General features: G+C 37.5%; 1 protein-coding gene across 1 annotated transcript; it reads right to left on the bottom strand.

Moving 5' to 3' along the window:
- On the bottom strand, positions 1 to 27,881 carry gfra1b (gdnf family receptor alpha 1b). Its single transcript, XM_082152957.1, has 9 exons — positions 27,428 to 27,881; positions 26,758 to 27,066; positions 26,441 to 26,524; positions 9,924 to 10,275; positions 9,582 to 9,691; positions 8,358 to 8,492; positions 4,934 to 5,133; positions 3,121 to 3,165; positions 1 to 1,285 (listed from the first exon to the last, which is right to left on the bottom strand). Exons 1-9 carry the CDS (start codon positions 27,486 to 27,488, stop codon positions 1,145 to 1,147), a joined length of 1,437 nt encoding a protein of 478 aa, XP_082009083.1. The 5' UTR covers positions 27,489 to 27,881; the 3' UTR covers positions 1 to 1,144.
- Between the last annotated feature and the right edge of the window lie 98 nt (positions 27,882 to 27,979).

The following is a 27,979-nucleotide window of genomic DNA, read 5'->3' as shown; positions in this document are numbered from 1 at the left end:
TTAAAGGCCATCTTTAGTTTGTTTAATGTAAGTTTCTCTTTGCTCTTGCATGTCTTACAGCCCTGATCTATATACTGTACGTTTATATATATATTCTTTTTACAGCTAACCAGTACAACAACAATGCAGAAATGATACTTGGAAAGCACTTCTTTTAGATGAGCAAAAGAAACCGTTCTCACTGAATGTACATACAGCACATTTGACATATACTGGACTGTGGTATCAACCCTCGTAGTTACTTCTGAATTTCATCACTAAAACTTAAGTTATATTTCACACAACAGAGGTGATACAATACCTAGATTAGAAATAAACTTTGAGAAGCATAATGTGGTAATTGTAAACAAAGATGGTATTTACAAGTAAATATCCAGGATAATGGCAAATCCCCAAAAAGTCCCAAAATAAGTAAATTGATGCCAAGCTCTCATCCTTGCAGTGTGTTTAACTGGAGAGGAAGGTATCTAAAATAGACCCAGAAAATGCGCAAAAAAAAAAAAACTGCCTGTGTTTTGACGTGATAAAGTGTCGTTTCTATCCTGATGTTCGTTTCCCATACCGTATCATCTAAGCTGGAGCACTGCCACTTTGAGGGAGAATGGAGTTTGTAGGTCCTAATAAGGGACAGGAGCAGCAGGTTTTGCTGATAAGCCTTCAAAAATACTGTGCATTGCTTGACACTGTTCGAGCATTAGTTGAAGTCTGCAGGCTTTCCTGTGGCATCCGCTCAGAGAAAATACATGATCATTTGCATCACCCTAGTCCGCAGAAGCTTCATCAATCTTTAATTGTCAGAAGTGGTTCTGGCATCTCCATGCGTCTTTGTATTTTCAACCAGATCTTGCTGTGATGGTAGAAAAAATTGCAGAGTTTGGGCGACACCTGTTTGCAGAAAGTTTTCGCAACAGAAGCAATCCTAGATGACCTTCCACTGATGCGCAAATACAGTATGGCCGTGTTTGCCCGTTATCTCCGATAAGTGATGAAGAAAAGCAGGTGGATCAAGAATAGTTTCATCACAGCGAAACACCACACCGCGCACAGAAGAACCACTTGCGGAAAAAAACCCTCAAAATACAACATTTTTGTATGGTACAGAGGCGGCGGCAGCAGCAGTCCATCAGGTCTGATCGGCGAGCGGCTATAATGTCTGTGAGGCTGTGAGATGCCCAAGAATTGAGACCAGAGACAGCAAGAGAACAGTCCAGTCCATCAGGCAGACAGCACTAGTTGAGCTCGGAGAGATTGCATTAAACCTACTGGGGTCATTCAGCTGCGGATCCTGTGGAGAAAGTCATGTTTTCATATTGTTAGCCATTCTGTTCTTGTTGAAGCATTTTGCAGGTTTTTTCATAATGTGCATAGCATGGAAGCCCATTTCCACTTCAGAGTAAAAAATAAAGTTATAATTATGAGAAAAGGTCACAAATCTCTTTATTTCTTAAAGCTGCAGTCTGTAGTTTTTCCTCTTTGTCGCCATCTCTGTTCGAAATCTGCAATTGCAGTTATTCGCGGAATTATCAACTTTACGTGGGTTGTGCCTCGGCACGGCACAGCACGGATGAATCCAATGTTTTGAGGAGAATGTGTGTGGCTGTTAGTCGCCGTGCCGGTGTGGAAACTGTCATTCACAATCACAGATAACATTTTTTAGAAGCATGACCAACATAAGAATTTTCACTGGAAAATGTCATCTGAACAAGTAACATCCACTTTTGTTCTGACCAACTAAGGGGAAAAAAGCAGTGCAGTAAATCGCGCTGATTAAATCTAACGATCGCTTGCCATATCACGTCAAACCGCGCAAATTATACTTTGTTCTCAAATTGTAAATGTTAACAACATCGGCATTGCGTGACTACATTTAATGCCCTTCCGATATTTATCCTTGTTTTCGCATGGATGTTGCAGTCTCTTTTTTTCTGTAGCCACTCCTAAGTCCGAACGAATTTTACAACGGGTGAATCTCCAGTTGTCACTGGTGATTGTCGTTTGAACCTTTCTGGATCCGCCATCAAATTGATAAGTTTAATTATATCAAGTGCTGTGAGAAAAGGCTATAAATCTCCACCTCCAACATCCTCACACTCATAGCCTACTAGCTGAGACTCTGTACAGATGTGACGTAATGACGCCAAGACATGCTCGAATTTCCTATGGAAATCCACCAGTACCACTGGAATTAAAAACATTATTACAAGGCAAGCAGTTTTGAGCAATGGCTGGTTATGTATTTGCTCGAATTTATTTTGGATCATTTTTAACCCAAAAAAGTTACGGACTGCAGCTTTAAAATCACAACTTTATATCTCACAATTCAGACTTTATTTGTGATTATTGCGATTATCTTACAACTGCAGGTCGCAGGTGTACAGTACGCAAGACAGTCGCAATTACGAATAATAGTCACAATAACAAGATATAAAATCATCAAAATTGCAACTTCATATCAAGTTAAGTTAAGTAACCTTTATTTAAATAGAGCTTTATAAAATACAGATTGTTTCAGGTAAATGATGCAAACAGTTTATTTTTTTAGCTGAACAACAGCTCTAAAGAAAATAGTGTCATTGTTCAGCTGAAGTTAGTTCAGTATTTGATTCAGTTCTGTTGTATAGATCATTATTTATTAAATGAGTTCATTTGATCTATAAAGCAGTTCTGCAGAAAACATTGACGCCACCGTCCAGCTCAGTTCAGTTGTCTTTCAATAGTGTCAATGCAGTCAAATCAAATATTGTTGAGCATCTTGTAATTGTGACTGTATTTCTCATAATTTGGGACGTTACATATCTTACAATGTAAAAGTTATTTCTTATTTTCAACTCCTCTAATTAGCTGTTTTATTCTGAGGTGGAAACTGGCTTTAATATCTTGCCATACCTCTATATGGAATTGAATGGTCTGTTCACACAAAGCATGTATTGCATTCTAAAACAGCTTGATATGTATTATAAGCAATGCTCATGGACGCAAAAAAAACAACTCATTGCAATCTCTATAATTGCAATGGTCAACAACGTCCACATGATTACATAGACAAAAAATGCCCAGAATGCATGTGAAAAGGCCCCAACTTATTGGAAAATCCTATGTGAGTAGAAATGTAGTTCTTACCACGCAAAGAACATCCGTAGAAGCATTACTTTTCAGTTTCTGAGCCTATAAAGAAAGAGAGAAAGAGGCCAGCTGAAATACAGACTGAAAGTCAATTACTTGCAAGAAGCTCTTCAAGGTTTTGTGTTATAAACCATTTCCTAGACTGAAGCATTTCCATCCAGTAACCCTTTAAACCGAGTCCATCGCGATCTAAGTCAAGCACAGCTTCAATAAAGCACTGTAATTCACCAAGGCAAATAGAGGTCATACGGTATTGGCCTCTGAGTGAGAGGTAATGTTATGATAATGAGCCCTACAGCCCACACACAAACACCACTCGTATACAGCGCTGTAGCCAAAGAGCACTCTCTAAGGTCCTGCGTCTTTCCAATCAATGTGCTGTGTGTGTGTGTGTGTGTTTCATTGTGTGCAGGAGGGCAGTGTGTCTGCATTAATATGTGACACACCAATATATTTTAATACCCAGTTACATGAGACTGCTCTGCTATCCAGTTTCCCACATGCACACACACACACACACACACACACACACACTCAGGTTGGTTTGTTGGAACGATGAAGTGATTCTCCAGAGAATCTGGAATATAATAAAGGTGCCGCACAATGGAGAGAGAATGGAGCTAATTCTTGCGAAAAGCATTGTGGGATAGAATGATTAATAGCCTTCCTGGAAGTCTATCTGACAAAAGAAACTTTGTCTACTAATAAATCATGATATTGTTATTACTCCAATATGATGAATTGTTGTGCTATATCTGCAGGAGTGCATCTGGTATTCTGTGTTTGGAAAATCAAAATTATATATAAGTTAAGCTTTATCAACAGCATCTGTAGCATGAAAGAAAATAAGTGAAAATAACTGTTTTGGTCTAATAATATTATTATTAAATGATACAATTATAATTATTATTTTTAATGGAGTGCATTTTGTGTGGTTTTTTTTTCTGTCTGGATTTTTTTCTCCTTATTTTAGTGTTGATTATTATCTTTCTTTGTCTTTTTTTAATTAATTTTTTTTGCTGAGGTAACAATATTCTATATTTTAAAATACAAATATAATAAATAAAATATATTTAATGAAAATAAATGACTTTTTTTAATTCAGTGAAAGAGAACAGCAAAAAAGCCAAAGAATAATAGTGCATTTAAAAGTGATTTAATCGTGCTGCTGTACAGTACACTTGGCCTCATAGACTGTTTTAGAGACATGCCAGTCTTGAAGTTAGATGCACAGACGATGCGTGAAGATATGTTTCCCTCAGAGAGACTGTAATAGGTGGGTATATCCTGCTTAAGGGTGTTCCTCATGTTAATGTGCCAGCCAATTAGCTCTGACATGACAGCTCTGGCAGTTTGATGTATCTCATTTCTACCCAAAGGCCCTATGTGTGTGTTATCACTGCAACAGCCCACACCCATCAATCATAAGTAAACCTTCATCACACTCCGAGTCTCGAAAAATGAAAGTCATCGTATGCCAAGCAAAGCCTGAAAGCATCCAAACAAGCTGCCAGCTGTTTATAAAGTTGATGTAGGCTGTGCATCTTTAACCATCTGAGTGAGCCAGCGGCAATGTGTGTCTGACTGACAGCTGTCATTCACCATCATAGATAGTCAATATGGTGGTTTAAAAGGCGATCCGAAAAAAAAGAGATTGGGTGTTCAGGAGACATTTTACACTGCCATTTTCACTGCACTTTCCTAATCAACTTTATTTCTGATGACCTTCAGAAACTAGGATGTACATTTCAGTGAATTTCTGTCAGTTTGTCTTTTACTGTAAATATAGTGTGCTGATTGTTTTCAATACCTGCATGCTTCCACAGAGACTGTATAGATAGTCCGCATTACTGTCCAGCTCATTGGTGTGTGATGGGTCATCCAGTGTGTTGGACGTCCTGTCCCGTCCTCTGTGAGGAGTGGAAGGGTCAGGTGGAGTGGACATGATGGGTGGCTGGGGTTGCCACACACCAACATCTGTGCCATTACCAAACGCCTGGATGGCATTGCCTGTAGAATGCAGGAATGAAGAGAAAAACTTTAAGTTTTAGTATATAAGTATTGGCTTTTTTTTCTTCAAATGGTGAGTTTGAAGTTGAATTGAATTTGCCACACCTCACAGGACTGGGGGGTGATAACGATAGGAAGTGATAGGAAGAGGAAATTTAACAGTTGCAAATTTTTATGCAATGTTTTACAATGACTATAAATAATTGTATCATCAATTTTGACTAATTGTGCCTATTTATTCCCTGATATATAAAAAATAAAAATTTCCCTTAAAACTAAATCCATCATTTTATTATAAAACAACACAGATCGGATTCGATTTTAAATTTTGCTACAACATTGAGATTTCTTTGCATTCTGATTTTTTATTTTTATTACACAATATGTGTGTGTAAAAAAAAAAAAATATATATATGTGTGTGTGTGTGTGTGTGTGTTTTTATTTTTTAAATTTAGTTTATCTAGTAAAAAAAAACTTCAATGAAAATTTGAAATGTGAAATAAAATGTTTTAGTTGAAGTTCTTCATCTAATATTATTTATTTTATATCAGCTTTATTACTTTTAATAGTTTATGTTTATAACAACACTGTTCAGTAACTGAATTTTCAATAGACATTCTCACTCTGCTTAAAATAGAGTTGACACTGACATGCCACTATCTGCAACATTTTTTAAATAAGAGCTTCTTTCTTAATTTCTTAACACTGGAGCAGATGAATTCTGATAAAGAGGCACTTAGCCTCAGTGTGGAAGTGCAGTAAGACCTCCACTTACTCAGAAGTTTCTGGGACCTTTCCAGTGATAAAATGAGGGAGGCCATTATGACTCAACTGTCTTTTTTAAATGACTTTATTCTCAAGAGCACTTTTGACTTCAGAGTCTGTTATTTACCTCACGCCACAGCAGGCTAAAGGGCAAGTGGGAGATTATTGATGAGTACTCAGGTAAAGAAAAAGCTGCTTGTGTATTAAGTACCATCTATTAACAGCGAAGAGCTGGCCTTATTATTGAGAGAGTGTTGAGATTCTCTTAAGGCCAGGCTTGCAAGCTGACTCTGTGTCTTAAGGGTTAAAGATTCATAAAGCCTCATTCTACATTCTCCATTACTTTGTTATTGCTCCTTAAAGGAATAGTTCAGACTTAAAGGACAGATTTTTTAGATGTTGTCAGATTGTATAATATGACCCTGGGGAGATCATGTGTCAGAGCCAAGGCAGACAGTTGACATCAGTTGTACATTAATGTTTTAGCAGACTTTCATCTGTCTGAGCGAGTATTGAGCGTTTATCCTTCAGGAGAGAATTTGAGGTAATTTTGATTATATGAGGATCTTTATATTCCATATCATATTGCATCATACAAGATAATATTCTTTCTCTCACTCTCTTTCACACATCTGTAGTTACTATGAGTTGCTCTTACTGGTTCATTATTAGATGGCTGTCATATGAGTGGCCAGATTCAGAGGCTAACGAGGCAAGTAAATGACTGTTGGTTTAATTATGATGACTGATTTATTAGAAAAGATTTTCTTCTTGTAATCTAATATGATTGAGATGCTTAGTTGCTTACTTTTTTTTTGCATTGATTTATTTTTAAAGGAATACTTCATCCAAATAGGAAAATTCATTCATCCTTTAGTCACGTTGATCCAAATATGACTTTTTTTCTTCTTGTGGAACACACACACAAAAAGATCGAACCCCAACATCGGACCCAATTAACTAAAATTAGACTTTTTTTTTCAAAATATTTATTTTATGTTCCACAGAAGAAAAGCAGAAATTCAGGTTTTGAATGACATGAGTGTGAATAAATTACCAAATAATTTAGATTTTTGGGTGAACTATCCCTTTAAGAATCGGAACTGTTCCCATGCATGCTGATGGTGTCTAAAAAGCACTGGGATTGGTACCTGCACTAACTACTTTTAACATGAACTGGCTTTTTAATTTTTTTTATATTGTTGTCTGAGGTCAACTTATGACGTTCGCTTGGTTTTTACATTCAAAAACATCAAAATGAATAAGTAATAGGCTATTTTTCTACCCTGGTTTTGAGCCTAGCTCCTGAAACGCTCGGTTTTTATGGGCGTGCCGCATTGAAGACTTGGAAGTAAACGCCCACAGCTATAATTGGATAACAGTTTTGCATATTATAATGAGTTTCATGTAATGCGTGAATCGGTGGGCGGGGCTAAACAGGCAGTGTTGAAGTAGGCGTTGATCTTCTTCTGCGGAGGTGGGGTTTGATACCCTTTGACGTCATAGATCCCCACTTTGAAAAACCTGTCGTTCGCTGTGCAAATATTTATTGCATTTATTGGACTAACAAGGACGTTTTTCAGTTCTGAAACTTACATATTCTTATTATATTCTTATAGTATGACTTCTAATATGTCAAAAGCTCAAGGAAAATTTGATTTCTCAGATCATCACCCCTTTAATATAAAAAATAAGTGGTGTCCATTAGGTCTGGCAGTGTAAATGCTTCCTAATAAACCTGGCACTATCTATAATATCAGTACTGGGCCTACTGTCATATACAAATAATGGCATATGTTCATTACAAACTAGAAAGAGCTAAGAAAACATTTAGCTGATATATACTATCTCATGCTGTTTGAACTCACTAACGTCTTATTGGACAGACAGTCTTTTCTCTTTCCCTCCATCTCTCTCTCTATACGTGTAAACACAAAAGCACCAAAAGCACACACAGATGAGGACGTGTCAGATATGAGGTGTGGATGTGTGTCGGTACTGCTATATCATCCGGGCTGTCATCCTAAAGGCCATTGTTTCATGTAGACAAATCCTCCTTCTCATCTGCTCTCTGTCTAGCTCCCTGTATTCATTTCATCTATCTAAATGGATGTTTTTGAATAACTCCCTGACAAAATAATGCATGCTGTCCATACTCTTCCAGGCCCATGGACACCTGAGTAATGCTTTATTGCCTTTTTATGTCAATCTCCCCTCTCAGCCGCTCCATTTAAGAGGGATTTCTCTGTCTCTCGGCCGTCAGACTGCCCTGAACCGCACAGCAACACAAATCGCAGAGATCAGATTTACTGGTGCAGACTGTGAATGATCATGAAGACGCAACGGAGCAGAATTCAACTTTAGAGTCAGTGTTGATGGGCAAATTCTGTCAGTCAGAGCATAACGCCATGCAACCAATGATATAGAGGAGCAGCAGCTGTGAATGAAGTCTACTCACGGAGACACCGGTTGTTGGTGAAAAGCTCGGTAAACTTGTCACACTCCGCTTTTCCGTTTCCGCTGTTGCTACAGTCACACCAAGGAGACACGCTGATGCCAGGGGCACGGAGGTAGTTAGGGGTCATCACCGTACCTGTTACATATTTCAAGGGTCAAAATGCAAAGGTCATTTGTTTTGAAACCAAAGACAATATGTCACAGATCAGTAGATCATGTACTTTCAAAAGCAAAATATACAGTCGCCCCACACATTTGGACACTTAGTAAAAGTATGTGAAAGTCATTTCATTGGATGGAAAATATTAAACCAAGTCGCATTTTCAACAATTAAGCATCTATTTATCAAAGAATCCTGAAAATTAATCACAGTTTCCACAAAAACATTAAGCAGCACAACTATTGACAACATTGATTATAATAAGAAATGTTTCTTAAACACCAAATCAGCATATTACAATGATTTCTGAAGGATCATGTGACACTGAAGACTGGAGTAATGATGCTGAAAATTCAGCTTTGCATCACAGGAATAGATTACATTTTAAATATATTCAAATTGAAAATTTAATATTTCACAATATACTGTTTTTACTTTATTTTTGAAAAAATAAATGCAGCGTTGGTGAGCATAAGCGATTTCTATAAAAAACAAACAAACTTTTGAACAGTATTCTATAGCTTTGTTTTATTATTTAAAACCTAACAAACTTTTTGTGAAATGTTTTGCTTTAACTGTGCTTGACCTATATTTCATTAAAATAAATAAAACTTGCCTTGAAATTTGTATCTAATGCAATGACATTCATAAATGTTTAAGTGTATTAAATATTTTTGGGGGTATATGCAAATGTATAAAAAAAAATCAAAGTTGCATGATATCTCTACATTAACGAGTGATATGTTAAGCTTAAAATAATGCAGTAATGCTAGTAATATTAAAGTTATTTTAGTGTAACACAGTAACCTCATAGGGCAGTTGTGTGAATGATGATCACTTAAAAAAAAGAGCACCACATTTTTTTTTTTTTTTTTACCATGGCTTTTTAAAAATCGATTGATTCATTGCACTCTAACGTACTGTCATTTAAAAAGAAAATACTATGGTAATCAAAAAAACTATATACTCTAGTGTTACCATAAGACACCATCACTGCACCATAATACTGTAATGCCACAATACATTTTTGTAAGGGGTAAGACACAGTAAATGTTCTTAACTTACCAATGAGACCTGAATATGCCAGCAGACAGTCTGCATAGTTTTCCTTCAGACATCCCGAAATGGAGCGCACTTCAGGTTGACAGTTGCTGAGAAAGTCAGCTAAACGAGATCTAAAAAAAAAAATATATATATATATGCAGTAATGAACAAGAGTCCACAGAATATGTCTCCTCATTAAACTAACTCAGCACACAAGTGACAGTCCGGCAGTCTTATGACTATCGTCCTCTCTTCCCAGACACCATCTACCCCTTCTATGGATAAATAATTAACTCGCTGAAAAGTATAGTGAACATTAAAGCACCTTCCTCCTTGACGTGAACAAGCTGTCTTTCATCCTACCTGCAGATGTAGTTGGTCTTGCAGGAGTCTTGCAAGGAGAGACAGTTGGGTTTTTCCTTGTCCTCGTATGAGCAGGCTGGCACGATGGTCTGACGCCTGCGCTCGGAGCAAGCCGAGTGATCCCCGGAGGGGCAGGAGCAGTAAAGCATGCCGTAACTGTGCTTCGGTGGGACCTTGTCGAAGAACTGCCGCAGGGCCTTGTGGCACTTGCGCTTGTTACACACCTCAGTAATCGAGACTCGACTGGTGCAGGGGCTGATGTAGAAGGAGCGATACTTCTTGCATGTGTCATTCAGGTTGCAGGCCTTGGCGGCGTTCAGGCAGTTGTTGTCTTTCGTAAAGGCCGCCTCACCTATGCGGGAAGAGGTTTAGAGGGAGAGTTACGAACACTACTGGCTGATTTTACTGATGCGAGCACTGTAAATGTCAAAGAACACTTGCTGAGAGTGGGGCAACTGTCGACCTTTTAGGACTCTCTGTGAACGTCCCCTGGCTGAGGCCGTGCCGTACGGCATTCACAGGACTAGAGGTCATGTGTCAGACAGTATGTGGTGTGTTTGAGAGTAACTATAGTACTGATTAACATTCAGGAAGATGACAGTTTGTTCAAAGTGTATTTAAAGATGAAGTGCGTAAAATGAGTCCCAGCTTGATATATAGAGACAACTGTAAGTAAGCCATTTGTTGGTTGATTACACCGAAAAGAGTAAACACTATGTCTCTGTGGCATTTTCAAAGCATTACTTCTGTTTGTTTGAGCTTCCACACACAGCAACAGTGGCTCAGCCAATGGCTTGAGTTTGGGGCGGGGCTATCTGTTTGACCAGCCAATGGCAGTGTTTGGGAAACCTTTTTGAAAAAAGTAATTATTCTTGTTGGTCATGCTAGTAGCACAAAAAATCAAACTTAATATATACTGTAGGCCTATACAATACCGCTCAAAAGTTTGGATTTTTAAAATGTTTTTGAAAGAAGTCTCTTGTACTCACCAAGGCTGCATTTATTTGATCAAAATACAGCAAACAGTTATGTTGTGAAGTATTATTACAATCTAAAATAGCTGTTTTCTATTTTAATAAAAAAAAATTTAAGTAATTTATTCTTGTGATGGGCAAAGCCATCTTAAGTGTCACATGATCCTTCAGAAATCATTCTAATATGCGAATTTGCTACTCAAGAAACAGTTTTTTATTATTATTTTCAATGTTTAAAACAGTTGTGCTGCTTAATAATTAATAATAATAATTTACAGGATTCTTTGATTCATGGAAAGTTCAAAAGAACAAAAATGTTTAAAATTTCTTAAAAAAAAAAAAACTAAACTTTTGAACGGTAGTGTGTACGTAACTAAACATTCTAGATAAGAGTTCATCAAAACATCCCCAATTTGGTCTAGTGCGTCTGAAAATAAAATCACATGAAGGTTCTATTTTCTCGCTCGTTTCCTTCTCAATTTCTTCAACAGATCCCACACAAAATGCCACAAGCATACCAATTTCTAGTTCTTTTCATTGTACCTCCTACCAAGCATCTAAACATGGATTAAAATAGGTTTTATTTGTGTTACGTTTGAATCTTTTGCCTGAAGAACTTCTCTCAGCTTCTTGCACTGTCACACTTTTCCTTTCGTCTCCCTCTTCTCGATCAACACAGCGTTTGAGACTCTTGAACAAACAACCTCAGGTAAATCCTTCACTCTCACTCGCATGGATAAGTTCACAACCCTGAAAACTCTGTTTGCCTTTCCTCTTGCTTTTCTAAGCTGTCTGTTTGCTTTAACAGACTTTCATTCCTATAAGAACACATGCCATCAGACTCTTTAGCCACATTTATTTTGCAATAATGATGAGCTGAATGTGCATTATGCTGCTAATTATATTGCAGAATAAATAAATGGACATATTTAAATTGATAAGAAAAAGACTGCATAGTGCTACAAGGAAATTGGTTCCCAGAGAAAACGGTCAGTTATAATGTTTAGCAAACTGTATATTTAATATATATTCATATAATATAAAATATTTAAGAATTATGGAAGAATTACTTGACTGCAGATTGACTAATCAGAATCAAGTATCCAGTGAGCCGTGTATTAAGTGAGTTCATTCTTCTTTACTCTAATGATGACTCAGTGTTCTCTCCTCCTCTGCTTCCCGCTTCAGTAACTCAACTTTTTTTAGATGCGCTGCAGCTCTTGCATGTGCATGGAACGCTGCATTTTGCAATTATGTGTTTTGATGAGGAATTTGTGCTTATTGTGGACTTCCGTGACATGGTTAGATGTGATTAAATTTGAACGCAACCTAGTTCCTTAAGGTTAATCACCTATTACAAAAACCATTACTTACGTTTGACAAGCACGTTGACATGAAGCTCAAGGTTTAATTGTTGATTAGAAGTTGCAGTCATGTGGACAGGTTCTGCAACATGTCATAGTCTATAAAGTTAACCCATGTCCTCTTGTGATACACTGATCATGAGCAGAATTTATATACATAATGCAATAGCAATTTACGATGGTACATCATTAAAATAATGGCTTGGGATAGTTCACCCAAAAATGAATATTAGCTCATGATTTACTCACCCTCAAGTCATCCTAGGTGAATATGACATTCTTCTTTCAGACGAATGCAATTAGAGTTATATTTAAAAATGTCCTGGCTCTTCCAAGCTCTATAATGGCAGTGAATGACTATTTCTGTTTTGAAGTCCATAAAAGTGCATCTATCCATCATAAAAGTGCACCTATCCATCATAAAAGTGCATCTATCCATCATAAAAGTGCATCTATCCATCATAAAAGTGCATCTATCCATCATAAAGGTGCTCCACACTGCTCTGGGGGGTTAATAAAGGCCTTCTGAAGCGAAGTGATGAGTTTGTGTAAGAAAAATATTCATATTTAACATGTTACAAAGTAACATTCTAGCTTCCAGCCAAACGAACATACTTTCATACTTTACTTTACTATACATACTTTACTACTTGCGCCTAAGAGCTTGGAAGAGGCAGGACATTTTTTTTATATAACTCCGATTGTATTCGTCTGAAAGAAGAATGTCATATACACCTAGTATGGCTTGAGGGTGTGTAATTCATGGGCTAATTTTTCTTTTTAGAAAAAAAAAAAAAGAAAAGAAAAAGATAATAGCATAATATACGTGTTTACTGGTGCAAGAACAAGACAACCTATGACTCACATGTGATCAAGTCCCACCCTACTTTTTTAATTTGAGAAGCCGTTTCAGTTGGATACAGATCACAATGGAAAAAAGTCTATCGCAACTTCTGTTTCATGACATTTTCTTCTGTTTCATTTTATTTTGAAGTAAATACCACTTGGTTTGACCTTAAAACCCCATGCTATTGTCATGGACTCATGTCCATAGTAATGTCATGGTATTCTGTTAGTGCTGTGACTGTGTGTGTAATAATGACCTCAGCATTCGTTCCCCAGTGTCAAAGGCTGAGAACCTGGCCATGTACACCTCAGAGAACTTAAGTGTGATGTGAAATAACGATCAACTGTGTGTGTGTGTGTGTGTGTGTGTGTGTGTGTGTTGATGTGGCCTCGTGTTCTCCAGGCAGCAGAGCGCTCTGTTGTTTATTGCTTTTTGGGCGCAGGAATAATAAGTGGGCTCTTCTTTAAGTGGCCTGAGAGATTGGGAGTGCTGATGGCGGAGACCTGCAGCTTTTCTGCCGGATGCTTAATAATCTCCAACTCTTCCAATCCAATAAAAACACATGCCACTGCAGCAAATCAAATCATATGAGGACTCAGACTCCATAATTGATCTCCCACTCTCTCTTCCTCCGTGTCTCTTTCTGTCCATCTCCTCATTCTCGCTTTCATCTGCCTTTTTTATCTTTCTTTTTATTCCCCAAACTTTACTTTTTTATTTTTCCTTCCATCCATTCTTCCTTGCTTCCTTTCTTCTTTCATTTTCTTTGTTTCCTTTCATTAATTCCTTCTTTCTTTCCTTTTTCTTTCTTTCTTTTTTCTTTCCTTCTTTTTTTCTTTCCTTCAATTCTTTCCTTTCTTCGTTCCTTCATTCCTGGCTTTATTTATAAATTACCTTCCTTTCTTGCCTCCTACTTTCTTCATTCCTTCCTTCATGTTTTACTTTCTTTCTTTCTTTCTTTCTTTCTTTCTTTCTTTCTTTCTTTCTTTCTTTCTTTCTTTCTTTCTTTCTTTCCTTGCTTCCCTTTTCCTTTCTTGCCTCCTACCTTTCTTCATTCCTTCCTTCATGTTTTACTTTCTTTCTTGTCTTTCTTTCTTTCTTTCTTTCTTTCTTTGCTTCCCTTTTCCTTTCTTGCCTCCTACCTTTCTTCATTCATTCCTTCATGTTTTACTTTCTTTTTCTTATTTCCATCCTCCTTCCACCGTTCCTTCTTTCTTTTTCTTCATTCCTTTCTTCCTATCTTTTTTCTTTCTTCTTTCAATCCTTTCTTTATGGCTTTATTTATTACCTTCCTTCCTTGCTTTCTGCCTTTCTTTTTCTTCCTTTCCTTCCTTTTATGTATTTCTTCCTTTTCTGTCTTCCTTTTATTTCTATCTTCCTCCTACCTTCCTTCCTTTCTTCTTCCAGCCTTTCTTCTTTTTGTTTATTTTTTCCGTTCATTCACATTCATTCATTCATTCATTCATTCATTCATTCATTCATTCATTCATTCATTCATTCATTCATTCATTCACATTCATTCATTATTTCTTCCATCCTTCCTTCAATCCTTCCTTTATGGCTTTATTTATTTATTATCTTTCTTTTTCTGCCTTTCTTTCTTTCCTTTCTTCCACCCTCCACCATCCTTCCCTTTCCCCCCAAATCAGTCTTTTTTCCTTCCTTCAATTATTCCTTTATGGCTTTATTTATTTATTACCTTCCTTCATTGATATCTGTCTTTCTTTTTGCCAAAATAACAAAAATACTAATTTATTAACAATTCTCATCTATTTATTTTACATGACATGTCAACAACTGTCTTCATTTTTTTGAAATCTTAAAACGCCTGAAACCCTTCATTTTATATTTCAATGAAACATGAACTGAGAACCCCATTAAGTCTCATGAGCTCTGAAAGAGCAATACAATTTCTCTTTGCGTAGTTCAAAGTATATGGTGATTCTTCTTAGAAATGGAGCTAATGAATCCATTGGACTGGAACCTTCTATCAATTAATGAAATTGCAGTTGCAGCACAATGAGGGTTTGTTACGAGATGAGCCCTCGCTAACCATCTCCGGGCTCTTTAATAAAGAGAGAACTGCTAGTTAAACAACACTGTAAGCTCTGTGTAAAAGACTATCCGCTTAAACTGCTGTCCTGGGACATTTAATGGCCCTCTGAAGTGATGTCTGCCGATGACTGAACTCTGGAGCGCACTCTAAGGGAATTAGCCAGTCCAATTGATATTTGAAAATATCCAGTGGATGTGGAGTCTATTGATTTATTGATGAGTGTCATTTACCCAAAAGGAATTAATAAACACACTGATCCATGTATGTTTACAGAGCTGATCCATCTGGAGCTGATGCAGCTCTGCTGGAAAAGACCGGCAGTTTGAGGCATCGATCAAATGACTGATGATGTACAGTAAAAAAGCAGGACAACTTTATAAGGAAATTTACATTAGCGGACTTCTCTCCAGAGTTCATGTCCTCAAATATCATCAAGATATCGGCTCTCTTCTCAAACACTCTTTCAATTAACTCTTAACGTATGCGTAGTCCTTATCCAAACACGTACGGTTTAGTAGGCTATGTTACTTCCTCAAACCTGCCAATTTTTTTTACTAAGCATGTTGAAAATATTCTTTGTATAATCTTTGTATCATGACCACCCTAATCTGAAAGAGATTGTAAAATGCGGACCCCTAACAGGCTGAGGTAATGGACACATTGAGGTAATGGAGTTCCCGACATAGATTAGTATGATCTCAAATAATTACCAGAGCCAGAGGGATTTGGGGGTCATTGATACTCCAGTGAGTGGAGCAGTGAAATTCCAGCGATGGCTTGGAGATTTACCCTATTATTGTAGCAGTGACAATGGAGGGAGTCACATTACTGCAAGATGTTTGACTGTGTGTTTTGGGAGCTTGCTAAAGAGAGTAAATGATGACTAGGGGCTGTGTGTGTGTGTGTGTGTGTGTGGCTGTGCATGTCCAACAACCAAGCATTTTAACAGCGTTAAATCTCATGAGTGTAATTAATAAAGAGTACAGTGTTGATGGCTTTCAATCCAGAATAAAAATCAATGTCTAATAAGACATAAAACTGGTATTTGATGTTTTACCATCAACAACTGCCAAGTAATTTCCCTCTGGGGCACTGCCTTCAATTTACATACATTAGCAGTAAAACATACAAGCCACTATATATTAATCTGTGAGAAATGGAGCCAAGACTGAGGCATTAATAAATTGAGAATGAAAAAGCGATGTACGCGGGGTGTAAAATGAACACTCACTGAGTGCCAAATGCAAGTCAAGAATTGTCTTTGGCAGCTAAATAATACAGAGATGCTCGATTTAACTTGAATAAAAAAATAATGATTATCTGACCTTCACTGATGTGAGAGATTCAAAGACATACAGCTGTCACGACTCAAATGTCCTGTATCAATTTTTACCTTCATGAGATTATCTAGAAAAAGTGTTTATTTATATGTGGAGTGAGCAAGCATTTAAATCTGTGTACTATACAATGACGTACTGTTACAAATATGCAAGAGGAAAAAAATGCTAAATAATACCACTCTCATAGGAACAAAAAAATATGTATAATGAAAACATAATAATTGTATTATTATTATTAGTAGTAGTTGTAGTAGCAGTAATAAAAATGCAAACTAATATTTTATTATTATTATTATTATTTAAAAAAATTGTCCATATGACAGTGCTATTATTTAGCAATTTTTCTCCTTTTTCCCCTTATGCATATGATCTAGAATAGAATGATGTGAATTATACAATGGACATGGTTGTTATAAATATGCAAGGTAAAAAAAGTACCAGAGACACATGGAACAAAATATGTTAAAATAATAATAATTTAATAATAATGATAATAAAATAATAATTGGTTACACTTTATTTTAAGGTGTTATTGTTACAGTGTAATTATATATTTAAGTAAGTACTGAGTAATATTAAGCAACTACATGTACTTACTATAGGGTTAGGGTAGGATTAGGATTTGGTTAAGGGTTAGTTGCATGTAATTATGCACAATTTACTGTTATTACTATGGTAAGTACATGTAACATATGTAACAAGGACACTGTAAAATAAAGTGTTACCTAGTAATTATTTATTAATAATAATAATAATATTAAGGATTATGATGCAAAATACTTTCTATTATTTTATAAGTACTATTAAATATTATTGGTCATTATGACAGTGGTATTGTGAGCTATTTTCCCCCTTATTTGTAACATGCCATTGTATAATTTTAAGGCTTGTAAAAAATAGTTTTCTCAATTCCTCTGACATCGAAGTGGACAGCAAACCATCTTTGTCTTTATTGACTTTAAGCTAGAATTTGACTGTATCTACTGGCCAGCCTTATGGAAGACACTGGAGACCAAATTTGTTTCCCAGGAAGACCATTAAACTCCTCCAAGCATCCTATAATGGTTCAAATACGAATCCGGAACGAATTATCAAAGGAGTTTACAATCAACTCTGGAGTTCGTCAAGGGGACATCGTCTCCCTGTTGTTATTCAACATCGTAATCAATGCCATCAAGGCTTTCCAGGGCATGTGTGGAGTCCAGTCTGATAAAGATCACTCTTTAACAGATCTTATGTTTGCCGACGAATGCAAGCTACGGATATACCGCACATTGTCGCTCGCATCGCTCATTCATATGGCTTGAAAATCAATGCAGACAAAACCAAAGTGATGGCAAAGGGGTCACAGGTCATTGTCTACCTAGAGAGCACTCAGTTAAAACAGGTCCAGGGATTTCAATACCTAAGGTCGTTAGTCCAGGAGAAGAAAGTGGCATCCACTGTAGAAGTTTGGACAGGCAGCTGCGGCATTCGCTAGGTGGTACACAATTCAGTTTAAACCCGGCATTCATTCTTTTGTGCCACACCTCCTTCTCAACTCCCTTTGTCCACTGATCATTGTTAAATTACAGTATTTAACAGCAGCACAGTATCACTAAAGCATGCTCCAAATCAGACTTGTTTGGGCATGCATGTCGATTTTTGAATGGCTAAGGAGTCAGAGAAAAGGAGTTAAAGTAAGCTAGAGAGATGTGATAAATCCACTGATGAATGCAGGCACACTCTTAAAAGAGAGGGAGGGGGTGGTTGCGTTCTACTCCCATTCACATTCCCACAATATTGGAGTCAGGAAATGAGTCCAAACACTGAAGCACACATCCACAGCGGGGGATCAGTCCTCAGGAACTGACAGCATAGAGCTGTCAACCCAACCCCATTAGAATAAAGGATTTCCTCTTTCTCTCGCTAGGCTTCTCTACAAAATCCACTCCAAAGGATTTGTATTATATATGTTTGACAGCCTTTACACTCTCAGCCTCTATACTCTTCTGCTGTGGGTGTGGGTGTTCAAGTCTTTCTCTCTGTGTGCGTGTGTGGGTCATTGTATTGTCCTTAATCTCAGGCCTGACAGATGACGTGACTTTGGGTGACCTGGTCAGGCAAGCTCACGCAGTACTGCAGTGAAAGCACTTTATGATCGGTAGGAAAAAACACGACACAGACAAGCGGTGTCACTTTGATACAGCATCAGATATAAACAGCGTTTGATGTGAAAATATGAACAGTTATGCTGTATTAAGTAGCTCTCTGCTTTTGACCTGTTTAATGATGTGTAGTTAATAGTGCTAATCTTTTCTTATGAAAAGGTCAATGACATACAGATACAGCTTTATGAATTATGACCATCGCAGCCCATCACATTGATTCAGAACATATCATGTCTCTTTCATACATGAATGCAATAGGAGAGTGCTATTTATTTAACTGCTTTCAATCGAAATCCACATTCTTTTTGTTGGGAGAAATGGATGATAGTTGCTTTGAGTAAATACACTGATAGTTTAGCTAAGGCTGAGAGTGGATTTGAAAACGAATTGATTCGTTGATTCTGAGGCATTGATTCATTACCTCGATCAAACTGCTACAGATCACAGAAGTGCTTTAACAGGGATTCTGAATCATCCTCCTTGAATCTTTTGATTCTATTCACCAACAAGAGTCCTTCAGATTCACACACTGATTATATCATTACACCATGACCATGCAGTGAGTGTCATTTTGTGTAATTCGGTTAACAGATTCGGTCAAGAATCATTCATGACAGAACCACTCAGAAATATTTTGCAAAGATTTGGCTAGACTGAATGCTTACTAAGAAAACGTTTATTTATCTTATGCCAATTTATTAATAAAAGAAAAGTATTAATCATAATCATGTAAGTTTAAAGTACTTTATATTGCACTGTTAAGATCTCAGTTTGCCTCATGTCCTTTAAGCTTGGAATCAGAATCGATTAAAAAAAATTACAAAATCATTAAAGTATTAAAGTATTTGTTTTATGTTGCTGCAGAGTGTTTTAGGTCTTTCCTCTATATTTCCCCTTTTCGTACACTCTTGACAGAGTTATTGATGCAGAATGATTTGTAATCAACCATCCAGACATTTGTAATTACCCAACGCTTATGAGCTGTACACAACACAGCATGCACAAGCTTTAAATGTCATTTTTGCCTCCAGCAATCATCAAGCTGTTTACGTGTTTTCTGACGAGGCTGACATCTTTCTCATGGCGTGTGATGAGGATTTGAGGATTTTTTGGTTTTTGTGTGTTTCTCAGTGTTTACATGCTCATCCCATAGCAGAGTTTCATTAATGTGGAAAACATTCTATTTCTAAACAAACATACAAAGCTCTCTCTCTTTCTCTGTTTGTTTCTCACTGTCTTTTCCTTCCTCAGGGTGTGTAGCAGCTGGTTGGGATTCATGAACCGTGCGGCCCTGGCATCCATGTCAATGATGTGAAATGAGATTGGAAATCAAATTGCACTTCCAAACAATAACTGCTGACAGGGAAATTTTTTCATATTTAATAACCTCTTCCTCTCTTATAGGCTTTTTGCGATCCGTGCCAATAACAGTGAAGGTCTGAAATGATTTTCTTAAAACAGACCATGGCAATTCAAATGAAGATTACGCATATGAATTTCATCCTACTGAATGTATAAAACAATGGCAGGATTTTTTTTTTGTCATTACAGAGACAGTAGAATTATGGATCAAAACTAAAACTAAACGCATCCAGAAATAAATTAGCCAGAGACAGACATTAAAGGCCTTTTTAAAAAGATTTTAATTTAGTATTCATCAGATTCCTTTATGATTTCCCCTTTTCTTCTTTCAACAGACTGTCTGTTTCATATTTAATCAAACTATTTTTCTGGATGAGCAGCATGACTGAATACAACCGAATTTATGCATCTAATGAAAGGAAGCAACCATCTTGCATGAGAAGGGGACATGGTCCTTCTGACCTCAATGCATATCAGTTCTCTTCAAGGACAGACCCACATGGGACTTGTTACTACATTCTGGACCAGCCCGAGGGTGTGAATAATTCAGATGGCCAGGACAGCCTGAGTTCGGCATGGGAAAGAAATAGACGCCACTGTATCTCCATCTCTCCTTCCTGTGAGACGGTGTGCTTGTAAGGGCGTCAGAAACAAGGATGTGCACTTCATTTCCATACAGAAGGTCTGTTTTACTTGAATGATGAAATATGGCGTTTTCAGCACATGACCCAAACCAAAATCATACTAAATTCAGCTTTGCCATCACAGTAATACTACTGTAATTGCATTAATGTTGCACAATATTACCGTTTTTACAGTATTTTTGATCAAATAAATGCAGCCTTAGTGAGTATTGATGTCAATCAAATGTCAAGGCATGTCAAAATATATCCAAAAACGGGCTCATTTTTTACACGACTTGACATTTGATTGTGAGTAGCCCTTTATAACCAGAGAAATGAATGGCCATTTGTGATCAGTCCATTATTGACAAGCCTGTGGACCAAAGCAGGAACATGAAAAAAAGGCACAGAACAAAATTCATCTGTCTAAAATGATTGCAAAACATCATATCTGTTTTAGTCTTCACTATTTGAAGAGATAGTTGTAAAAGCTAAAATTCTGTCACTCCGATGTCATTCTAATCTTGTATGGATTTCTTTCTTCTGTGGAACACAAAAGAAGACAGTTTGGAGCTGAGCCATAACCACCATAGACACTGAGGGGGACAAGTTCCCCCCCAATAATTACAAATGGCCAAATTGCGAATTCCAGCATGATGGTTTAGTTTTAGCGGCAAAAGAGTGCGTGGTAAGACGCAAGTAAACATTTAATATCTGACACTAAAAACAGGTTTGGACATGAGGGTGAGTAAATAATGACAGAATTTTCATTTTTCATTAGCAAAACTATCCCTTTAATTTACCGTACGGTTCATTTATTTATTAATCCAACAATGTCTGCCGTTCTCTGTCTTCATTGCTCCAGCTCTTCACTGATCAGGTGGCACAACTCTCGCTCTACAGTGACAGTATGATCATTCTTCTTCTCTCATGACCGCTTTCTTTATTGATTTATGGAAAGGACCCGTTTTAATTCAAGCTTTTCCAGGCGAATGTATTCCAGTGGTTATTGGGTATGAATGTCTCATGATTAATGGCACAATAAACAGGTTTCTTTTGCCACAGCACTGATAGAAAAAGAAAGAGCCATATGGCCAGCCATGAAGTGGTTAGATAGATGTCTACGAAGTCTTCTACTTTCTGTCTTTACCAATGGCCATTTAAAGTTGTATTTCAAATGAAGTGAATTATTTTATACTTTTTATAATTTTATAATTTAATAATCCCTATACACTAGGGGTGTATAGGGATAGTTCACCAAAAAAATGAAAATGATGCCATCATTTACTTGTGTTGTTCCAAACCTGTATGTCTTTCTTTTTTCTGTGTAACAAGAGAGAATACAATTTGACATTTTTTTCGGTGTTGTTTTGGACTCCATTGACTTTCATTGGACGCACAAAAACAGAAGAAAGAAAGTCATACAGGTTTGAAACAATGTCAAGGTGAGACAGTGTGTTCATTTTTGGGTAAACATCCATTTCCAAATGTGGAGAGCCTAATACGCTTAATAACATCACTAATTGGCAACCATTAAACAAGTCAGTACAATTCTGCCTTACCCTTTTGGCTACTCTTTCACTAAACAAGGCATGTCTTTCCTCCTTCACATGGCTGATTTCCCCCCTTCCTTTTTCTTGTGATCCCAGAGCTCAAGAGGATCTGTTACAAAAGCTTCAGGGTGTGGCATCAAATAAAGAGGAAGAAAAGTGCCTGCACAGCATACTGCATACAGACGCATTCTGAACAAAGACTCAGTTCTTACAATACCTATTTAACTGAGTCATCTAAGAGGCATCCAGCCTCTCATAAACATGACGTAAAACCTGCATAATTATCCGATCCGTTTGACTGCTATTACCTCAATGATGCATCTTTATGGAGAATAAGTTTAAAACGCTAGATGGAGAGTGAATTGTCTTGCTCAGCAATTATTAGACGCTTAATGCGGCCATTCATATTGATCTCAGTTATGATTCTGACAGGAAGTGTAACCTTAACACATTTACTGAAACACTGGCGTTTTTGCATTAGAGCCCTAGCTACAATTAGATGACCAGGCATTTCTGTCAGTCAGGACTATGAAAAGAGTTTGAGAAAGCTGATACTCTGTTGACTACAGTATGTTTCGGTCTCTTTGCTTGGCATTATGTTTCTCATAAGTATATTTTGTATATGACATGACTGGTTCAATGCTGTGCACCAGACACATTCACAAGTCTATGCCACAGAGTCTAAGTGAAGTCTTAAGTCTTTCACAGTTAAAGCCCAAACTTTAAGTGACACTGTAATGAATTGTTGCCATCCATTTTTAAGTACAATAAACTTGGATGTTTAAGTCATTTAAACATAAATTACATTATACTGACTGGCTTAAAATAATGAGTTGAAAATTCCTTAACTGATTTTGATGTTAAAGCAATGTAAAAACATATGTTGTCATAGCTTATTGATCATAATTTTTTTTACAGTGCATCTCGAAGTTAGTAGAAAAAAGTAGTAGTATGCTTGCTGTTCCTCATTTGAAAGTCACTTTGAATAAAAACATATTCTAAATGGCTAAATGTAAATATAATCACTTTCAGTTTAATCATATAATCATTTTCAGTCTTAAGTTTGTTTTCTAAATCGAGTCTGAGGACAGTTTATGTGTAACTTAAGGCTGGTTCACACTGCCCCAATAAACACTAACATTTCAAACGGAGAACATGATTTCACCAAGTACAACATGTTCCTGGATCAACATCTTTGTTGATCCTGGAACAACATTTCAATCAACCAAGTTTACAGTTTATGTCAACTTTAGGCTTACAACCAGGGTTAGATGCTTCTCAATTTTATTCGCCTATCATTTCCCTCTGATTTTAGGGAAAAGTTATGAGCATGGTTTGGTTTAGGGGAAGGGACATGGTTAGGACTACATTTTCGGATAGGAATGATATGTTCAAAATATGTTGATCCAGGAACAGGTCTTACTTGGCAAAATCACAGTGACCCAAAAGGAACACACTTAAGTTTGCTGCTGTATTTACAGTATGTAAACATAACTGTCATGCTCACAGTGACTGACAACACAAACAGGTTAATACACTGATCGAACAAAACCCAACAACCATTGAAATTTGGTGCTTGTTGGCACTGTGTGAACGAGGCTCAGACACGAGTATCCATTTCTGCTTTGAAAATCCATAAAACACCCACACAATGTGTTGGAAAGAGATGTCCCACTGAGAGTAAGAGATTAGGGTCAGTTATTATTGGGGTCCCGCGTGTGGGCTCAGAGGTTCTTGAACATAAAAATACTTTGCTCACAAGACACACATTGGACACCAAGTAACTTATTTCTCTCCACATTATTCTGTTACAATGGGTCTGGTACCATTCTTGGTTGATGCAGTGGAGGATGCAGGGTTCTCTACAGATTCATTAGGCCTGTATGCAGTGCCGTCGCAGGTGGGGTGCGAGGCCCTGTGCGAACTTGAAATGCGAGGCCCTGCTCTTTGATGTGTATGCTCAATTGCGTATGAATTACAGCCACACGGACGTAGCTGTTCTAATTCTTTTGCACGCATAATCTTGCTGCAATACGTTTTTATCAAGTAGAATAATACAGCATAATCATGCACATAGTCTCAGCTATGACTTTTTGCTATTTATTTCAGAGGGGAAAAAAATCAACTGTGCAGCCACGAGTGGTTTTACATCAAGTCAGCTCGAGAATTTTGATCGAGAATCCGCCTACTTCATCAACGTGTATCTTAATGGTCCAGTGGTAAAACTTTCGCCAAACGTGACAGAGGTCCTGGGTTCAAATCCGCTCTCGTATTGTTTTATTTTTCTCGTATAACGTTAGTTTTTTTTCTTCTCATCAAAACCGATTATGTTAATCAGTGGTTGTATATCAAGCAGGGACACATTTATGTGCATTTTGTTAGAGTATCCACAACGGATTGAAGCGCGCGTCCAAATGAAGACAGTGCGGTGTGTGCGCGAGCCACACGAGAAAACACTCCGCGCCACTGATCGCAGCTGCAACGAGCACTTTGATCACTTGATTTAAACGAAATGAATGCTCTGCTGGTTAACTGGATATGTTTTATTTATTTGTAGAATTGTTACATTCGTGCCGCGAGATGTTTTAAAGTGGTAAAAAAAATAAACTAAAAAAAAACAGCAGGATTGCGAGGCCCCCTATTGGCGCGAGGCCCTGTGCGGTTGCACAGTTCGCACAGTCTATGCGACGGCTCTGCCTGTATGACCCAGACATTGCACCACCTCAAGAACAGGAATGTCTCTCCATCTGGGCCATGTAGAAATCTGGCACAGAAGCTCTGAGTCTCTCAACCAAATCAGTTTTTATTGAAGCTGCACTGGCAGCAGCCATAAACATCCTGCTCACTCCTGTATAGACCAGCTGTGAATTATTACTAGGTGTTGCTGGACGTGCCATAACCACGTTTTTCATATTTTTCTGGTGCACTTTTTTTTTTTTTTTTCATGGAATTGCTTTAGGTATGAGAAGAATAAGTAAAGAGACTCATTATGAGATTAATATTCATTTGCATTTTGCATTCAAATATAAATAATTCAAATGAATATCTCTCTCTCTCTGGTGATGTACAACACCTGTAGTCTGCTGCCACAAATGCACAAGCAGTCCAACACACATACATGGATCCACAGCAAACCAAACGCAAGCATGTGATGTGCATTTCGCAATAATGCTCTAATAGTACCAGACTGATGATTAAAGAATCAACAACTGTTGAAACCAGTAAATTTAAGCTTATTTTTATATTTAAGCATTGATTAGCGCTTCAGGAAAGAACAAGGCTGCAATTTCAGAAGCTGCGTTTCTCGTATGGCTTTATTGATTTGAAGTGGAATGAGAGGGAAATGAAAGGGGAGAGCGTATCTCTATGTACTTTCATGTGATGCCATGTTATTGAGTTTATATATATATATATATATATATATATATATATAAACTAAAATGAACAATTTACTCAATACTGAAAATCACGTATAAACACACATTTTCACAGGTTTTCTTATCCAATAGTTGTTTGTTTTAATGCATAGTATTCACTCTTAGTATGGTGGCATAATGTCAAACGCTATTGAAATCACTTGCTAGTCGAGTCTCAAAATGGGTGCGGAGTACTATTTGTGTCCCGCACGGAGGTGTTGTCTACGCAGTGTCGCCAATGAGTTTCAATGGTTAGAATGCAGCCCATGTAGGCAGTTGGCAGCTGGGCAGCTCACTAGGTTTTGGAACAGACCTACTGTCTGTCACCATGGAGATTTACTGCAAAACTTCTGCAGTCAAACAGCTCAGATTGAGAGATGCAGTCAGTTATCTTCAACACCAGCAAACCTCACAGTAGTTGAACAGGGGAGGAACAGCGCCATCTACAGCGCATCACTATACCTTCTCCATCCAGCATCACTTGTTCTGTTAGTCCTCTATAGGAATGCATTAGGCACTGACTCTTTTCCAAGGACATCACTGAAGCCTGTTCACTCAAATCTCGAAAATCCATAACAAAGCACACATTCATAAATGACAGACGCAGGCAGGTCATTCATAAGCCACCACGCATTTAAATTCATTCATTTGGTAGACACTTTTATCCATAGGACGTACATATAGGCCTATACCTTAGACATATGCATTAATTAAGCACATTCTGCATATGTTTAGAATCAAGAGACAAAACAAAAAGCTGGCAAATGATTTGTAGGCTACGCAGTGTGAACTGACAGATAAGTGTGAGGTGGAGATATAACATCAGACTTACCTGATATGATGGGAGCCAGACGAAAAATATCAGACAGACGGCTGTTTACTGGCTCATATGGCGAGTCCTCCAGCAAATCAATGGCTGGAAGATAAACCATCAAAGTGAGCTAATGTAGTAAAAATAATAATTCAGCAAGTAAGAATTCAAACTGTTTACATGCACCATTCTTAGAACCATAAGTTTGAACTTTATCCATGTTAAACCCATGGTTATAACAGCAGCATAACGCATTTCCAAGACTAAAAATAGGGGGTCTACAGAGATGATCATTTTTCATTCTGTTCAACTGTGGTGTTACGCATGGATCTGCTCACCCTGTAAACTCTGGTATATACTCCAGAAGATGCGCAGACAGTTCTTCTCTTTCTTCATTCCTCTCCTACACTTGCAGTCGTACAGAGGACTCTGTTTCATAGACTCTATGGCGTTCCGACACTCGTCCTGCGCCTCGGGTTCAGCCAGCATGCTGAAGTTACTGGCTCTCCCGGCTACACACTGTCTCATGGTTCGGTACTTAGTGCTGCAGACGTACTTCGCCAAACACTGTTCATGAGCCCTAACGCAGTCCACTCGAACCGAACGAGACTGTGCGATCGCATCTGCCTTTGAGAAGAGCACTAGATCTGTGCAGGGAAAAGACAAAGTTACAGATGTGAATAAGACAGAGTGGTGAAACTGTCACAGTTGGCTTTTACTACGATTTTCTAATGTTCATGACTATGGCAATAGCACTCACCTAGTTAGTGGACCCCATTTAAACAAATAGAGACAACTTAAATGTAAAAGTCAAAACACTTTTTTAACAGATAGGCTAAATCTATCTGTTTCCTAAGGTTTAGAAATAATAATACTAATAGGTTATAATATTAGGCTACTCATCATTATTAAACAAAAAAATATGTATGCATCTGAATTACATTATTATATTGTTGTAGTTGTTGCAGATTTAAGCGCAAACAAATGAACACATGCATCGCAACTTACCAAGGACAGGCAACATTATCCAAAAAGTTACGAATATCATCGTCGCTTTATTTAGATCCATTCAGAGAGCAGGGAAACTGGTTAAATACGAAATAGAAGAATTTCCACAGTAAATCCATTGCGCGCCAGCTGCGCACTGGTGCAAGTGGTGAGGAACAAGTGATCAGACATCATACACATCCGGACAGACTCCCGACAAGCGCTCAGTGCTGCTCTGCTGGACACACCCCGCGACAAGAGAATAAAAACCAGTTCTAAGAGTTACAATTCATATATATTTCGATAAAACACTAATATCTTGGAATTGCGCTATATTCAGCCGTTTGCTATTTTCTTTATCATATCTTCAGCAATCGATCAATTTCTTAAACGTTTTCTTATAAAAATGCACATAAAATGAACATTCCAATATCAGTAAAAGTTAATGTCAGTCCACATTTAATGTCAAATAAGAGTGCTGTTGCGCGCTCGGTTGACCGACGATATATGCAGGTCGAAGTACGCGCACTCTGTGAGAAGACACTGCGCATGTGCTCAGATCTCTGAGAAGGT

Source organism: Leuciscus leuciscus (genome assembly GCF_965113295.1).
Source record: "Leuciscus leuciscus genome assembly, chromosome: 21".
In the NCBI taxonomy this organism is placed as follows: Eukaryota; Metazoa; Chordata; class Actinopteri; order Cypriniformes; family Leuciscidae; genus Leuciscus; species Leuciscus leuciscus.
Note: the sequence above shows the minus strand (reverse complement) of the source record. Positions and strands in the feature narration are given on the sequence as shown.